The sequence below is a fragment of the Scophthalmus maximus genome, chromosome 21 (genome assembly GCF_022379125.1).
Source record: "Scophthalmus maximus strain ysfricsl-2021 chromosome 21, ASM2237912v1, whole genome shotgun sequence".
Lineage (NCBI taxonomy): Eukaryota > Metazoa > Chordata > Actinopteri > Pleuronectiformes > Scophthalmidae > Scophthalmus > Scophthalmus maximus.
This window is the reverse complement of record NC_061535.1, coordinates 1,296,219-1,314,973: the sequence shown is the minus strand read 5'-3', so window position 1 is coordinate 1,314,973 and position 18,755 is coordinate 1,296,219. Positions and strand designations below refer to the sequence as shown.

Here is an 18,755-nt window from a genome sequence, read left to right as displayed (position 1 = left end):
CGGGATGCAATCGGAAGACGGGGAGAAAGGACCCGCCTCCGCGGGGACGCCATTGGCCCGCGTCGCGGCGTCGCGTCCCAGCGAGCCGCGCCATTGGACACGCCGCCCGTCCGCCTCGGTCCCAGCCTCGACTCGGGCTCTCACGGATCGCAGCCATGGTAGACGACGGGGGAATGATGCTGCTGCTGTTGTTGTTGTTGTTGTTGTTGTCGTGTTTTCACAGAGAGATCTTCCTCACCATCTGCAGCCTCGTTGTAATAACCACATGCTCCACCCTTCCCTCCGAGACATTCGGATACACAAAATACCGAGTGCATTACAGGATTGTAATGGTTTATTCTTTACCCAACCCAATTGTCTTCAACGCTGCTCTTTGTTTAAAAAAACAATTGTTTTAAAGTTGTTATTCAATTAAGAGACCTGTCTTTAATTTCCCTAATGCATATCCCCTTCACATAGTGAATGACTGCAGCAAGAATCAATATTTCAAATTAAATGTGTTTTGTTCCTCCCCACTTCCGCCTCGAGAGGGGAGCCCAGGTCTATCAGCAAAAAAAACCACAGGTCCCTACCCTGAAGAGAAAAAAACTCATTAATAATTTAAAAGATACAATTCCTGTTGGAAAACCCCTGGGACATTTCTGTGAAGAAGAAAAAAAGAGTTAAAGCTGTTAAGCCACGGGATATTTTAAAATTCAAATGATTAATTGAAAACAAAGTATTTCATTAGGTCTACAGGAATAATGTAGTGTTGTAGTTGTTGTTGTTGTTGGATGTATTGGCAACAGCCCGCAACAATGACTGACACATCTCTCAAGTGGAATCCGTCGAAATATGACATTTGACAGCTGTTCCCCAGGAACCGTCAAGTGCTGGGAAGCTGTCAGGCCATGTGTTTGACCAGAGGGAAGCACATGCTTCGCAGATTGACAATCATCTTTTACTAAGAAGCTTGCCAGTGTGGGATTACAGCCCTGCACAACTGAACCGCACAGGGGATTCAGTGAAAGGGCCTCTGCCTCCTTGACCCCTGATGTAAAAAATCTCTGGGCTTGTAATGTCCAGATTTGGGATTTCAGGCTTTTTATGATGATATTAGTGATTTATTGTACTTTTTTTTATGTATTTTCCCCCAAAAAAACATCACAGCCTTGTTTTTCTAAGAAGACATCTACTGCCGGTCGAGCGAAGCTGTTTGTCGTGAAAGTGCTTTTGAGCGGAGATTACATTGTATGTGTTGGATTATTGAATCTATGGTAAATAATTGCTCCTCTTGCTCTGATGCTGTGTGGTGGTTTGCTGATCTCTTTATTCCATAGATGCCCATTTTGTAATACTCATCCAATGTTCGTGATACAAAACCTTTGTGCATACTGCCCCCTTCTGGGGCTAGTGTTTCCTATCAGGACAAAGAAACAGACTCGTTTTTTTTAAGGGCCCAAAACAAATATATATATATTAACAAAGTATTTATATTTATATATGTAACTTACTTTGTTATTATAGTTTAAATGACATTTAGACTGACAGAAAAACAAGAAAGTTCACAACTAATGAGTCAGATTCTATGAATTTGGTTGTCACAGTTTTGGATTGTTTCCAATTTCTTGTGTTTGGGATCATTCACTGAAAATCCATCACTGTGCACCCAAGTTATTCCCGTATCTAGCACCGATGACCAGCCTGTATACAACCCATACACTTTGTACTTAGTGTTCTTTTTGTTTTCTCATAAATTGGTTCAGGCTGATTCATTGAGGGCCGCTCCAGGATGCTGTATTGTTGGAAAATAAAGTGCAAAAATAGGCAACTTTTCTCCACTTACAAGTGCAATTGTGCAGAATTAGAATGAGTGAATGGGGAGAAGCCTACTGTATTTCAAAAAAACAGCTCCTATATGAATGTTAATTTATAGGGGCCATCACACAAACATGTTACTCGCCATACTGATATCTATGTGTGCATTTTGTTGGGGCTTGATTGAATTTCAATATTCCTATACATTCAACACTGATATACGGTAAGAAAATTTGCTATATGGTTAAAAATACATCATGACATCAAAGTTCTACAGCAGTCAAAATTTATATATGGTAAAAAAAAAAACTAAATAAAAACAACAGCACTTGAACAAGGGAGATGTTTTTGCATTGAAGTAATATTTAAACATTATTGTCTCATTGACCCAGCTGCCAACATTCCGCCTAAATATTTTCAATCAAATGAGAATTTCAGGGGGTCCCATGGAGAAAGGATTATTTTCCTGTGATATACATTTGACTAACTGTATCTGGATTTAGATGACAGATCGAGAAAACTAAATCATTTTCATGTAAAGAGGAAAACATCTGAAGGTCACTCTGGATGGAAAACTGCAAAAAGGAGGGATAGTCGGGGCTTCTCCGACAAAAAATATATATTCGACTCTTTGAAAATGTTCTCATCGACTCTCACCAGCCTGCTGAGAGTCAAAAGTCAGAGTCAAGTGAAGTGAAGTCACTGGAAGCCGGCTAGCTGCCTCTCCCACACAGGATAAGGATATTAGCATCACCTTCATGGAGGAAAAGGCGTGTTACTCCCGGCTGACTTCACTTCCCCTTTTTGATTTTTAATATATTGCTTCATTGCCTCCCAGTACTGTATGTGCAGTATGGCTTTACTCCCAGTGTTGTATTTACATTTTATTTTACCCCATATCCAACATTATTATTCACATTTTATAACACCCCTGTTGACAACTCTGCAATTGCAAATTGCTTTTCTTTCTTTCTTTCTTTTTTTAAAAACGAGTTTCCTCTATTTCTCTGTCAAAAGATGCTTACTGACCTGTGAGAAGTGTTACAGACTGATATAGGGGTCGACCGATTATCGGCCCGGCCGATTGTCAGAGCCGATATTGAACATATTTATGATTATCGGCTTCGGCCATTTTTAAAGACGATTCGCCAAAGAGATAATTTCATTTTAAAATGTTGTTAATTTGCCTCTGATGCAGCCGCAGTCACTTCTGTCTGGACTTCAGCAATGTCCCGTCCATGTTTGTTTGTTGAACTTCATAATAATGCTGCTGATTGCTCCCTGCACTTTAAGTGTTGAGGTCGTGTTGAAAGGTTCTGTGAATTAAACATATACTTTTAATCATTTCAACAAAGTTTTGTGTTGAGTTTGTATTATTCTAAATTTTTGACTGCTTTTGACACTTTTTTACTGCAGACAAATATCATTTATGGGTCTTTTAGATTTGTAATAATCGGTATCGGCCCGGAAAAAGCCATATCATTCGACCCCTAGACTGATATGCACTGATTTATGTATCATCCCTTTTCAGTATCCATATGCAATGGATTTCACCCATCCATGCATGTCAAAACACACGAGCTACAATGGACATGTTCACATTAAGGACAGGAGTTATCCTGCCTATCAATATGAATGGATGTTAAATGATGTGTGGACCAGAAGCCACATGTGATTTTGGTCTTTCTTTCCTTTGTCTCAGTGGTATGATTCAAGACTTGTGTGTACCAGTCCATCCTAAATTAAAATGTGGAAATGAATCTCAGATCAAAAGTATTGTCGATGGATCGCTAAATGTCACATGATGTTAAATGTAAGGATCTTTTGTCATCTTGATTGTTGAATTTTACGTTGGAAATGGAGCTGTTACAGACAAATTTAATTCAATTTGATTCAATTCAAGTTTATTGTGATATGCACAGTGAGGAAACATGTACAATTTCATTGTACAGGGAAGTACAATTAAATTCTTCCTTTGCTGTCCACAGAATGCCAGGCAATCTAAAATCTACAATATATATATTACAAATATCCAAAATAAAACTACAAATATCCAAATTATATTTTTATATTAAAACTACAATAGACTACAAATATACAAAATATATTTGTAGTTTTATTTTGTATATTTGTAGTATATATTGTATATCACATACATTTAAGATGTGTATTGTAGATAAGAATTACCAATCAATCAATACATGCAGACTACCTTGAGCCAAACTATATATACACATCCGACATATCTACTGCTTCACAGTTATGCAATGAAACATACGCATACATTTCATTCTGTATTTATATGCACGTATCGACTTGTGGCTCGGCGACAGGATCTGAACTGAACTGTCACTGAGACACTGAACGGCCCTGTGACATAATCACGAATCCCCCGCGACGCGAGCGAGCAGCTGGAGGAGGGAACATGCGCACTGGGCGCCTCGTTGGCAGCATCAGGACCAGAAACATCCCCGAGGATCCTGCGACGCGCGAGAAGATGGCGCGTGTGAACGCGAGGGACACGCGTGTTTTGCCGTTTCGCTCGGCCCGAAAGTCGCAACCGCATTTTTCTGCTTGAATCCCGAACTCGTGGAGGCCGATCGCTGCGTCGGGGACACGGACGAGGGTGGTTTTTTTTGACGGAGGCAGAAGCGCGCGGACGGGAGCGCGCCAGAGATGCGACGGCAATAACAACACCTTGATGAGCTTCTGCTGCGCTGCGACAGACAGACGAGAAAAAGGATTCCTCCCATGTCACCCCCCTCTGACGGGCTTTCTTGTGTGATGGTCGCCGGTTCCTAGTGGGATGCGCATCAGTGTTTGGCCGTACTCGCTCTCCGTCGCAATGGCAGCTCTGTACCAGGGCACCGACGCCTCCTCCCCGGATAAATTCCTGGCCTTGAAAGACGTGCGGGAGGTGAAGGAGGAAACGACGCTGGACGAGAAGCTGTTCTTGCTGGCGTGCGAGAAAGGTTTGTGAATTTATCTCTTTCCCCCCTCCCCTCCCCCAGTGTCAACCCACATGCAGTAGTGTCCATGCTCCGTCAAGTGATGTTGTTAAGGTCAGAGAAATGTTCACATCAGCTGGCCTGCATATTTTATAGGTCAAATACCCCATGGCTAACAGCTTTACAACGAGCAATTGTTATACCACTTTTTTCTTTTTCTTTCAGTGAACGCCTCTCACAGCTGCCTAGGTGTTGGCCACTGTGTAACATTTTCATCATGGGCGTCAAGATATATATTTTTCCTTGCACATCTGTCCCATTGAAAGTTTATTCTCCGTGGTCTATCGGCTTTTAACTTCTCCCAACGAGGAAAGTTGACGGAGGCGAAACAGGCACGGGACAGGCAGCACCAGTGCGATGTAGCAAAGAGGCATGGGCATTCTCAACTAGTCAGACGGGAGCAGAACGTTTCATTGATAAGTTAAGAACATTGTGCAGGCAGATGTTGTTGTTGTAGGTGTGCAGGCCAGTAACTGCCAGTCTAACCATATAAAGTCTCTCTAAATATGGCCCGGCAACAGAAATCCTTGTCCTTTGAGGGAGATGTTATTGTTATACCCGACTGAGGCTTAAGAGGACTGCTGGAGCTCGGCCTGCTCTGTGACAGAGTGCGCCTCGCGACTGAGGATGTGTGTGTGTGTGTGTGTGTGTCTTTGTCTGTTTGGCGCCATCCACAGACGATTTTTCACGGCTTTTATAGACCTGACTTTGCAAGAATCTAGTAAAGGTCGATTCCATTTGTGATGTGCCACCTTTTGTCTTTGCCGTGCTCCCTTCAGGTGACTACTACATGGTGAAGAAACTCCTCGAGGAGAACCGACGCGGCGAGCTCAACATCAACTGCGTCGACGTGCTGGGCCGAGACGCCGTGACCATCACCATCGAGAATGAGAATCTGGACATCCTGCAGCTTCTTCTGGAGCACGGCTGTCAGGTAGTGGGCGAACACAGTGCACAAGATGTCGCTTTTTCAGTGTTGTTACGATCCACGGTTACCGCTGCTGTGTGCCTTGCTTTTGCATGAAATATGCCACCTGATACCTTGTAAAATGATGCCTTTGTCTCTGTAGGCGACAGATGCCTTATTGGTGGCCATAGACTCAGAGGTGGTGGGAGCTGTGGACATCCTCCTCAACCACAGGCCCAGGCGGTCATCCAAACCCTCCATCGCTGTTAGTCTCCTCTCATTACTGCTCATAAATCCTCTTCCAAGAAAAAACCCTAAAGACATAAAGAGAAGACTAATATAATATATTTTTTCCCTATAACTTTTTGTTATCCATTTATATTTTTAGAAACTGATGCAGCGGATTCAGAACCCAGAGTATTCCACCACCATGGACGTGGCTCCGGTCATCCTGGCGGCCCACAGGAACAACTACGAGATCCTGACCATGCTGCTGAAACAAGACATCTCGCTGCCCCGACCCCATGCTGTGGGCTGCGAGTGCACGCTCTGCAATGCTAAAAACAAGAAGGACAGTTTACGACACTCCAGGTACAGGCCAACCCCCAGTCATCTAGAATTCAGAAAGTGCTATAGTGAAAATGCCATTGACTTTGTCCCAGATGGCGGCATTAAGTTCCCATTGATCTAAACCAGAAGACTGGCGTCGCACTGATTTATTGTCACCTGAAATGACTTCACTTTCTTCTTGAGGATTATGCCGGTTTATGTGATGGTTGTTTTGCTCCTCACTCTTGCAGCTATGAATCATTTGGTCTGTCAAGTGAAGTGCATCAGTCACAAATTCTGTTATCCAGTTTTTTGTGTATTGAAGTACTGCTTGTCCTAAGGACCTAATGTTCTCCATCAGCCAGTTGTATATTAATGTTACCACATAAGACATATATGCTGAAATATCACAACAAATCTATATAAGGAAAAAACAGCAGAGTTTCTTTGGTGAAGTAGTGATGCTTCATTTCTGATACCAATCTTGAACCTGCAGATGAGACTTTGCTGACCTCCTCTGCTGGGGCATTTTTATTCTCACTGCAGGGGAGTGTAACTTCCCACACACAGTGCACTAAATGTATCAGTCTGCCGTTTGGCTGGCAAACAACATAGAGGTCAATGCGGGGACAACTGAAACAGCTACAGCTCTGAATGCTTCTCCATTTTTCCCCTTTCTTGTTTCTACACCTCCACGTTCCATCCTCCATCTGACATGTCATCCCTTCTTTCTTCTCTCCCTCACTTCTGCATCCTCATCTCCTCTGTTCTGCACGGACCAGGTTCCGCCTGGACATCTACAGGTGCCTGGCCAGCCCCTCGCTGATCATGTTGACCGAAGAAGATCCTATACTCAGGGCCTTTGAGCTGAGTGCAGACCTCAAGGAGCTCAGTCTGGTTGAGGTGGAATTCAGGTATGATTGCTATATACTGCTGCAAGTCTGTCAGTCATGTCAGAGTCAAGTTTATCTAATTTCTAATTTCTATTTGCTGTTGTAAACCTTCCCTTTGTAGTCTGGAACAGATAAGAATAATGATAGATCATTTGGTCTGTTTACATCTAATTCCTTTACTCCAGAAATGATTATGAGGAGCTGGCGAAGCAGTGTAAGATGTTTGCCAAGGACCTGCTGGCTCAGGCTCGAAACTCTCGAGAGCTGGAAGTGATTCTTAATCACACGTCCAGCGAAGATCAGGTCGACAAGAGAGGCTTAATGGAGGAGCGCATGAACCTCAGCCGACTTAAACTTGCCATAAAGTACAACCAAAAAGAGGTAAGACGAGCTGAGTCTGCAATTGTCACATGAACGTTGAAAATGTGGAATTGAGAAAATTATGTCAGCTATATCACCTGATCATTTAATTTGATGAATATTCACAGATTTGAGGAGAGATGAGAATCTCAGTATCCATTATTACTGTTCTCTTATTTAGTGTACTTCAAGCATCTGCTCCAGTACACCAGCGGTTGTCTTTGGGAAATATGAGTTTGGCATGATAAAGTACTTCCTCCAGGCAACGGCAGTCAAAGACACACTAAAGATTGGAGTTGACGCTGTGGGGGAATTTATAGCTGGGATGGCTTGGAGTGAAAACTTTGACTCATATATCACTGTGCAGTTGATAGCATACAGTAGTTTCCTGTCGGGGTGATAAGGAAATAGTTCTTCTTCAGACTGCACCACAGAGAACTACACACTTGTTATTTATTTCTTGGCCTATAGCATTCTTATTGTGGAGAGAACGTTGATGTTGTGCTGGTGTAGATACTTTTAGCACATCAATGTTCTCGTGAACTCTGGGTAGTGTCCGTAAGAATGAGATCACGAATACAAGCAGGCAAAATGAGCTGCCTTCGAAGAGTGGCCGGACTCAGCCTTAGAGATAAGGTGAGGAGGTCGGACACCCGGAGGAGCTCGAGGTTCACCGTGTACATCCAACTGGGAGGAGACCCAGAGCTAGACCCAGAACTCGCTGGAGGGACTACATATCCCATCTGGCCTGGGAACGCTTCGGGATCCCCCAGGGTGAGCCGGGGAGAGGGATGTCTGGAACACCCTGCTAAATCAGCTGCCCCCGCCACCCGATCCAAGATAAGGGGAAGAAGATGGATGGATGTTCTCCCCACAATAATTTGTCTATATTTGCAGTTATTATTAACACAAGATCATATTTTGTGGATGCAGTCAAAACCTTAAACCAAAAGATTATTCAATAATTTGACATTTTGGGAAATATGCTTATTTACTTGTCACTGAGAGGTATATGAAAAAATTGATGCCAATCTAATGTCTCTGTGATGAACACGAAGCTGCAGCTTGGATCAGTTTATCCCACAGACATGAGAATGCTATCAATCTACCAATCAACCTATATCCTGATTTATTTCATGACCACGTTCTCTTATTGATATGTTCCTTTCATTCCATTTTTGTTGTCCCTTCTACAGTTTGTGGCTCAGTCCAACTGCCAACAGTTCCTCAACACCGTCTGGTTCGGAGAGACGGCCAGCTACCGGCGCAAACACACCTGTCTAAAGATGGCCACGGTGCTGAGCGTGGCGATGCTTTGGCCGCTGCTCTCTGTCTGCTACCTTCTGGTGCCGCGCTCGCGCGTGGGCCAGATCATCCACACGCCCTTTGTGAAGTTCATCATACACAGCGCCTCCTACTTCACATTCCTGCTGCTGCTCAACCTCTACTCTCTAGTCTACAATGAAGGCACGAAAAACACCATGGGCCCTGCGCTGGAGATGATCGATTACCTGCTCATCCTTTGGATCATAGGTCAGCTTTTTACGCAGTGCACCACATAATCATAGTATGTGTGTGAGGGAGGACATGTTCTGTAAGAAAATATCATGTTTCGGGTTACTGAATAATATTTTTTTCTCCTAATAGGCCTAAAAGAGCTGAACATAGAATAAAAATGCAGTCATGGCTATAATTTAATATAGTGTGAGCATAGCGGAATGAAGATGGGCGATTCTCATTATGGTCTATTCCAGTATCCTGTATCCATAATCCTATCAGGTAGAACATGACAAACAGCTGTTTCTTTAGTCAACGACAGAGAGTCTGGCTTGATCAGGTTAAATCTGTCAGTTCTGCTTCTAATTGAGCACTAAAGAAAGAAACTGCAGCTTCCTCTTTCTCCCCTGTGCTGGCATCACCTCACTCAGCATACACAAAAAGAAAACGTACATGCGAACATATATTCTCACGTGGACAAATGGAAAAAAAATGCTCACAAGCCATCTGTTTGGATAAGATGAGATAGAAAGTCAGAAAGTGACACCTTCTTTCTCTGGGGAAAAAGCCTCTCCACCTTCCTCTTCCGCCAAGAAACCATTAGCATCGTTTCAGTTGCTTTAATGGCTCTGCCCTCTCAGCAGGGCTTGTTTGTCTCATGGCCGCATCATCCTGCCTCTCTCCACCAGACACAAAGCATGGCAACCGCAGCACAATGGTGTAGGATTCATCACTATCACAATCATCCAAATAACTGCACCTGACAGGCTATAAAAGGATTTAGAAGCAATCGTCTTCTATTATTCAATGATATGGAATTGGTTGTGGCGCAAATTGCAATTTATTCTGTATAGTGCAGGAGTAAGATCAGTAGTGGAGTCATTAGACAGAAGTGTAATGGGTTTTGGTTCCAGGGGATAAGATAACTCACCAAAGGGGGGAAATATTCTTAAGCACCGCAAAAGAGCAACATCAAAGATCAATTTTAACAAGTTCAGCATTTTTTTTTTTCACCAAGGTTGCCTCACTGCAAGGTGTGATGCCGCGGTGAAGATTTTACACTCGTCGGTCCCCGCAGCGTGGACACACTGTCCAAAATGTGTAGAATAACAAGAATGAGATGTAAAATAATTGCCCTGCTCAGACAACCACGCTGTCTTATCAGGATGTGAACTGGAGCTATTAAAGCCCTGACATGTGCTGGATGTCGACAGACAGCACTCACAAGTCAAACCAGCAGCTTCTCACACGCTCTGCTTTGGGTGTTCTCCCACTATATTCTCCCCCCCCCCCCTCCCCCCCCACTCCTATTTCTCCTTTTCCCTCCCTGCTGCTTTCCCCCTGAGACACATGCCTTGCGCTAATGTGGAAATCAGATGCTGCGAGAGACTGTGCGTGTGTCTGTGTGCTGGTACGTGGATGTGTATGTGTCATAATGTGTCTCCGTGCATCTCTCGCCGTCTGAGTGTGTCATTAGAACTCAAATGCAGTCTTTCGGTTGTACTGTAAAGCTCAAGATCCTACTAAGCACAAAAAAAAATCTATGGAAATTATCCAGAGACAGCAATTCATGTGTGAAAAGGGATTTCTGTGCCAAAGCTTGTCACTCCTCTGCTTCCTTTACCGTTGGAAACCATGGAAATCAATGACAGGTCAGGTTCAATCTGTTGCGATCATTTCTGACTCAAGGCATAGAGAATATGTCACTCCCTATTATACTTACTGTACATGTAGAATTCATTATGTTCAATTTCCAGAAAAAAGACACAGACAGCCATCTTTATTAAATTCCACACACTTCTCTAAATCCTGCAGATGACACATTTTCCGCACATTAATCTCCGATTTCTGTCTCATACATTCCTGCCCCCCCCCCCCGGGGGTACCACTGTGAGATGACTTATGGCTGAATCTGGAAGCAGTTTTAAAATGTAGACGGCTAGTGGTTGTGTGTGTGTGTGTGGTAACGGTTATGGTGAATTCCTGCTCTCCTGTAGGGATGGTGTGGTCGGACGTAAAGCGCCTGTGGTACGAGGGGCTGGAAGACTTTCTGGAGGAGTCGAGGAACCAGCTGAGCTTTGTGATGAATTCCCTTTACCTCGCGACATTTGCCCTTAAGATTGTTGCTAACAGCAAGGTACACACACAATACACACACACATGCAGATTTAGGAGATGAATAACTGCATGTTTTATTTCATTTGCTTTGTTGAGCCTGAGAAGTTGCAAAATTGCAAGAAACTGGATTTTTGTTTCTGGGAAAAAAAATAGTAGTCATTGCTGACATAAACCTGAGTTATTTAATAGTATTAAAATCGTGTTTTATTGATATCATAGTCTAAGGAATAGTTGAAAAAAATATGCTTATTTGCTCAATAATATATAGACTGATGTCAATATCTGTCCATTATATATGAAAGCTACAGTCTGCAAAATAATCAGATTTCCATCACCTCTAAAGCTCCTAGTCATTAATACATCATATCTAATTTGTTTAATCTGCACAAAAGTATAAAAACGAGTCAGGTTCTACTGTTTCTTGTCTATATGCTATGTCAGAGTGGTCATGATCCGTTCCTCTAATGATCAGCAAGAAACCAAAAGAAAGCAAAATGTATTGCTTTATGTGCAGAAATATTTTTTTACATTACAATGTTAAGAATTTTCTTATTGTGTATTGTGTAAACTATTGGGTTAGTCGTGAGGCCTGTTTAGCTAAATCAAGTAAGCTAAAAGTAAAAGACTGCTTTCAGCAGCGGAAATTATTGTAATGCGCTGCCTCCTGCATGCTCTACCCAGAAGCCACAGAATGTTACATTAATATGCCTATCGGTGTGAACCCCTCTGACTCGGAAAAACTCTGCTTTCGTCATGCGTGAAAGGCAAACTCCGGAAAATGCCTGGACCCACATTTCCCGGACATTTTCCAGAGTTCGTGTCTGAGAGCAGCTTTAGGACACAAGAAGAAGGGAAGAGAATTTATCTGTGAAGAGTAGCAGCTCTGGGCTGTTTGCTGTCATTTCCCCGTGTGTCTGAACAAGTTTGCTTGTTTTTTCGCAGTTCAAGAATGTGGAGGACACCGAGCGGAAGAACTGGGATGCCTTCCATCCCATCCTGGTGGCTGAGGGCCTGTTTGCCTTTGCCAACGTTCTCAGCTACCTGCGACTCTTCTTCATGTACACCACCAGCTCCATCCTGGGGCCGCTACAGGTATAGGAGAGAAGTCGGGACACACGGGCTACATCCACACTACTGCGTTTTAGTTTTCACACAAAACTGACAAAACATATCACCTTGGAAATGCTGCTGGTCCCCTTTGGAGCCACCCCGTATTCACTTCCTCATTGGGTATAATCAGTCATGACTTGACTGTACGAGCGGTGAATGCAAAGCGTTGCTAAAACTGCACCTCGTCACCGGCCCTAAAAGCTAAATCCATAGCTGTTTGTTGTTCACAGTATGCTCTGCAACTCAGCAACCAACTGCAAACACACAATCTGCTTCGTGTTTACACTGGCATGCATTTGCCCAGTGTACGTAAATGGTCATGTGATATGTGTTGGCAGGTGTGTTGGACTGGACTGAGGTAACCCTCTGATATGTGTGGATGGTGATCAATGCTGTAGAGTTGCAACAGTTAATCGTTTAGTAATCCATTGCTAAATTAATCGTCAACTATTTTAATTGTAGATTGATCGGTCCAAGTAGTTTTTTTGAAAAAAAAAGTAAATGTTCTATGATTTCAGCTTCTTAAATGTGAATATTTTTTGGTTTCTTTGCTCCTCTAATCTATCTATAATCTATAATCTGTCAAAAAAAATTGACAGATTATGAAAATAATCGTTAGCTGCAGCCCTAAAATGCTGTTCTAAAATGAAAAAAGTCTGATTGATTGGGTGGCTTATTGTTAAAAGCACATCACTGACATTTTCACAGTGAGAGGTTTGATTCCATGTAAAGACGCATGCAGTAAAGAAAAGTAACTGTGATCACGTGTTTGTTTAGCACTTTAAATTAGAAAAATAACCAAATTCTTATGTAATGAGAACAAAACCGCTCCCCTTTCTATCTCTTCACTGGAACCCCCACCACCCACTCTCTGCCTCTCTCAGTGAAGTGTGAACACTCGAGTACACAACAAACATCGCACCAGCTGTGCTCAGCCGTATCAAACCATCCTCATGATATAAGCACGGTGAACTGAGGCAACAGATTAATATGTTCTGCTGTAGTGATCTGCTCATAAGAAACTGAACACATCATAAACTGAGTTACCATTAACATCACCGGACTATAATTGTTTCTATAATCACCATGAATGAGAGCCCTTAGTTTACAAAAAGTGATCACTCATACTAACTTCAGGTGGAGCTGAGTCAGTTCGCCCACTGCACATTTTCACTGGAACCAAGATTGATTTTTTTGTTGTCTGATCCATTGCCAACTTCACAGCAAATTCAGCTGCATGGGAATAAAGGAAGGGAATAAAATGCTTATTAAGAGGTCCTGCGCAGGCTGAGGAGACAGGCAAAATCATTTTTATGCAAGTAGATTGATTTCGAAATGTGGCGACCAGGCGCTGCTAACTTGGCTTTTCCTCTTGACATTTTGAACAACAAACATCTAAATTTTATCAGTATGACTGTAGTACATTAAGAGTGTCTGTTGTCTAATGAAAATACAGGATGCAAGTGAAAAATGTTAAGTAAACCCGTTTTGGATTGGCTTGATGAGCCTTGGTTTAGCCATCTCTTAAAAAACTTTTTTGCAAAAGGTTGTGGAATTCTTTTGCATTACACTTGTTAGACATCACAAAATGAATTGAATTTTTCAAAGGCAAACATTAACCTTGCAACAGAGGGCATTACGATGGTTTTGTGTTTGTATTTGAACATGCATGTCATACAACGATATATACATTTCTTATCCATAAACCAACATTTATCTATTGCCTGCTTTCTTGCACAACTGCAAGACTGTGCCATTTCTTTCACCCAGATGTTATCAATTTATACATGTTTTGTTTTCTTTGTCGGAAGGAAGAGTAATATTCACCACCCCCCCGGTGTAAATGGTGAATTTCTTTCAAACTGTGCGAGTAAAAACCATTTCAGGTGGACAGTCAAATTTGTAGAAAGTTATTGTATTTTACAACGTGGTCAAAAAGCAATTCACTATAGCAAACTTTGTGTTTTTAGCTCTTGTTATGTCACTATTTTTTCCGACTTCCCAGAAAAGCCAAAAATCTGGTTTGCAAATTTTCTCCTCAGGCTCCTCAACGATTCCAGTGCCGTAGGTGTCCCTTTTTATCACGTCATGATATTGTGTATCATCCTGCCAGCTGGCAGAGAGAGTTTGTAAAGTCTGCCAACGTCTGACTTTGTGCTGGCACTCTTTAGGATGACATTTTTCCCCCATATGTGAGTTAATTACATATAGAAATCTTCAGGTATGCGGTGAGGTCAGTCTATTAGTAGAGATACCATCCTGTCATTAAGTCGACGAGCTGTTTGTGGTTGACTTGTAGAACACCAAAGGTCCAGTGTAGATTGTTAATGTGGACTTTTCAGCTGCAATCTCCTCCATCTCTCTGCCCCCTCCCTTGCTTTTTTCCTCCCTCCCCCTCTGTTTTTTCTTCTCTAACCCCTCTCTTTCACTCACCCACTCTGTGACATCACTGTCTAGCTTCGTAGAATTAAAAAAATGTGTTAGCTATGGAAGTAGATGTGGCTATGCGTTCGTGGCCACTCACATAGCAGACCCACCTCCCTACTAATGCACGTGCGCACACACACACACACACACACACACACACACACAGACGGTGAGTCAGTACTATGTGGGTTGCAGTAATGTTAGTGGCTCGGATTCATCCTTCCTGTAGTGCCCCCTACTGAGGTTGGAAAGAGTAATTGAAAGTGTGGGTGTCTGTCTGTATGTGTACTATCACCAGTGTGCACACAGTGAGCTCACTCATGGCCAGACCTAACCCCAACCAATGGCACACCAGGTCTTAAAAAGTCTTTGGACAAACAACATGCCTTTGCTTTGCTGAATTTAATTGTAAATCAAGACAATGTAATGTGCAACTCCAGAGAAATCCATTTAGATAATGATAATGAAAATAAATAAGAATGCTGGAAGTACAGCGTTCTGTCGTGCCCAGTACTGTTTATACTTTGTATTTCTGGCCAGATAAAATGCTTAAGTACATATTTCCTTATGTGTGAACTGCCAGTAAAGTAAGGAAACAGTACACCATGCTGACAAATTAATGTTCAGAGAATGCTGTATCAGGTTCTTTAAGTGTTTCTGATCCTTAGATGTATTTGAGGTACCTTGACTGCATCAGACCCCGCTTCCAGTCAAGGTCAAGAGCTGCTGACCTGCCACATTCCTGTTCTGTTTGTACAGTTACTAAGTTAGGCTGCCCTGTCAGGCTGGGCAAGCAGGGAACACCCTTAGCTCCTAAATCAGATGTGTACAAAGTAGCAGAGGAATACACTGGGGGGATTTAGACATGACAAGAGAATGAATCACCCTAATAGACTAGCCCTTCTCCTCAAACAAGCTTGCCTGGGTTTTGAGCGCAAACACCCCAGTCGCCATTCATCTTGAGGTGCAAGCAAAGTGGTCATCCCTAACACTGGTCCCTGGTGTGTTTGTGTTTTGCAAGGGCAAGCATGCTCTGACCTTGTTTGAGATTCTCCTAGGGTCCTAGTAAACAGATAGGCCACTCAGCTCTATTTTAATAGTGGGTTTCCAATGGTCTGTGAAGACTTTCTCTGTCTTCGAGCACTCTCTCTGGCGTCCTCCGTGTTTGTCTGTCCACCCTCAGGTAGGGTGAGAGCACTGCAGCTGCCAGAACATGTCTGGGTTTTTTTCCACCTCTGCAGAGAATCACTGCTAAATAGGAACATGGAGTGTAAAAAAAAAAAAGGAACAAGCAGTCAAGAGTACTTAAAGCATACAGTGTGTAATATTTATAGAAATTGAATATAATATCCATAAGTATGTGTTCATCAACAAATAACCAAGGTTTTTTCCATTTTTTTAAACTTTATTTATGAGTTAAATATAGTTACATGAGGTGGACCCGACATCCGTGTAAGTCGCCATGTTTGATACGTCGTGTTGAATACGGTTGCACAAAACGGTCCAGAATACGTCGCATTCGCGTTGAATTTTCAGCGCTGCCAGGAAACCGGAAATGGAATCAGCGGTGCGCCACCATAAAGTGTCCCCTGTCGGGTGCTCAGTTGGTTGCGGTTTGCAATTTTACCACCAGATGCACAAAATTACAGAAATTACACACTAGAGCTCAACTCAAGTAGAAATGAAAAAGTATTGGAGCAGCAATATCCTCTATGCGTCCTTGCGGTGACAATCCATCGATGCGTAATGGGGTAATAATTCAGTAGTTGCCTTGCTTAAGTTTTAAAAGGTAACATTGGTGTAAAAAGTATTGTAAAGAAACATCAATTGAAACTAATTCTGCTATAATAGATTAAAATAGCTCCCAATAAAGCTAATAAGCTTATCTGATACATTGTAAACAATAATGTGCATTTGCAGTATATGCAATATATAAAGAAATATATATTCACCATTTATCTGTTCCAGAATATTAAATTTGGACTTTCACAAACATAAGCCAAAGTAAAAATGTCCACCCTGTAATTTAAATCCCTCACCAGATATTAATCTCTCACCAGATCTCCATGGGTCAGATGCTGCAGGAGTTTGGAAAGTTTTTGGGCCTCTTCCTGCTGGTGCTATTCTCCTTCACCATTGGCCTCACTCAGCTTTATGGGAAGGACCAGAAAGACCCAGACAAGGCGACACGCGTGGACTGCGAGGGCATTTTCTGCCAGCAACAGAGCAATGACGCATTCCACACGTATGGGCCAACCTCAGTCTGTCGTAGACAGTGATGACGACAATGATGAATGTTCCGAATATTTGTCCAGAGATGTTAGAGGCTATGTAGATGGAGATTTTTTAACCAGCCTGATTTAACTTTAAAATTAGGATCAATGTTTTGGGGGTTTTGGGGACATGTTGACCAAATGCTTCCTCTGTTTTACAGGTTCATGGGGACGTGCTATGCCCTGTTCTGGTACATCTTCTCCCTGGCGCACGTTGCACTTTTCGTCACCCGCATCTCCTACACTGAGGAGCTGCGCTCTTTTGTGGGTGCCATGATCATAGGCACCTACAACATTGTGGTGGTTATTGTCCTGACCAAGCTACTGGTGGCTATGCTCCATAAAAGCTTCAGACAAATTGCTGTAAGTGCAGACACCTTTTTTTTGTCACCGAGGTTTCTCAACACTGTCAGGTGGGCAATTTAAGTCGAGATGAAACTGTTTGCATTTATTGATTGTTATTTAGCCATAAATGTTACACAGATGTTCTTTGCAGCACAGCTGCTTGATTTTGATCATGCCAAGGAAAACAGCTCTTTTTTTTTAAAAATAAACCTATCCCCTCAAAGATTTCCACAGAAATTGTGCATTTTCGTCTCCAGGATTTCTCCTTGAGAGGAGCGTGTCAACGTTACATCTCACATTCCTGTGTTCTCAATGTTTTTTGTGGCTTTTGGACCTCTGTAGAATCACGAGGATAAGGAGTGGAAGTTTGCTCGGGCCAAACTGTGGCTTAGCTACTTTGATGACAAGTGTACCATGCCACCACCGTTCAATATCCTCCCGTCCCCAAAGACTGTGTGCTACTTGGTGACCAGCATGAGCAAGTGGATCTGTTCACATACATCGAAGGGCAAGGTGAAGAGACAGAACAGCCTAAAGGTAAGAAAAAAAGTTTTTTAAAAGAAAAAACTGGAAAATGGCTGCCAGTACATTTGTGTGGTTTGATTTTGATTATTTTCTGGGAAGGATAAATTCATTCCTTTCCTCTGATCTCAAATCAGTGGTCATCTGTGCTTTTGTGCAATTCCATCAATGTGAATTCCTGTATTGTCTTTTCCGTTCAGGAGTGGCGGAACCTAAAGCAGAAGCACGATGAGAACTACCAGAAGATCATGTGTTGTCTGGTTCACCGCTACTTGACCTCCACGCGGCAAAAGATGCAAAGCACAGACCAGGCCACGGTGGAAAATCTGAATGACCTACGCCAAGACCTCTCCAAGTTTCGCAACGAGATGAGGGACCTGCTAGGTTTCCGGACGTCCAAATATGCCATGTTCTACCCAGGGAGTTAAACAAAGACTAGATATCTCTATCCTTTTCCCCTTTCCTCTCGACAAAACCTCTGCTTCTCGTTTATCTGGGATGCTGTTGTGACCCGAGCATGTGCAAAAACTCTGCTCTTTGAGTCGCAGAGGCAACTTTTAAACCAGGAATTTAACTAGAAAAACATGTATTCTCCACCAAAGTCGACCCCCCCCCAATGTATTATTCAGCTATCAAACTTTTTTGTATATAAAGAAAGCCATTGTTTTCAACAGACAGGATAATAAAGATTTATGGAAAAATGAAACCCACTGGGGCTTCCATGGCCGATACATTTTACTGAATGCCAATCCTACTTTTGAGACTGAACGTTACTTGCTGATTTCTATCTTTGAAAACGGATCGTAGGGCCACTTTGGTCTGAAAGCCAGAAAGCTGTCAGCTGTTAAACCGATTGGCCAGCAGTCCAGTCCATGTGAGAGTCACATTACAGACACCTGATCTATTCTCATGCTTAGCAGAGCATAGTTGTCTGGACAGATCTCAACTG

At 42.6% G+C, this 18,755-nt stretch overlaps 1 protein-coding gene across 1 annotated transcript; it reads left to right on the top strand.

Annotated features, from left to right (window-relative positions):
* The first annotated feature begins 4,161 nt into the window (after positions 1-4,161).
* On the top strand, positions 4,162-18,516 carry trpc1 (transient receptor potential cation channel, subfamily C, member 1). Its single transcript, XM_035618607.2, has 13 exons — positions 4,162-4,769; positions 5,585-5,739; positions 5,876-5,977; positions 6,101-6,303; positions 7,044-7,175; positions 7,340-7,535; positions 8,711-9,047; positions 11,009-11,148; positions 12,072-12,221; positions 16,727-16,911; positions 17,101-17,302; positions 17,627-17,821; positions 18,007-18,516. The coding sequence occupies exons 1-13, from the start codon at positions 4,604-4,606 to the stop codon at positions 18,232-18,234; spliced, it is 2,391 nt and encodes a 796-aa protein (XP_035474500.1). The 5' UTR covers positions 4,162-4,603; the 3' UTR covers positions 18,235-18,516.
* Positions 18,517-18,755: the final 239 nt, after the last annotated feature.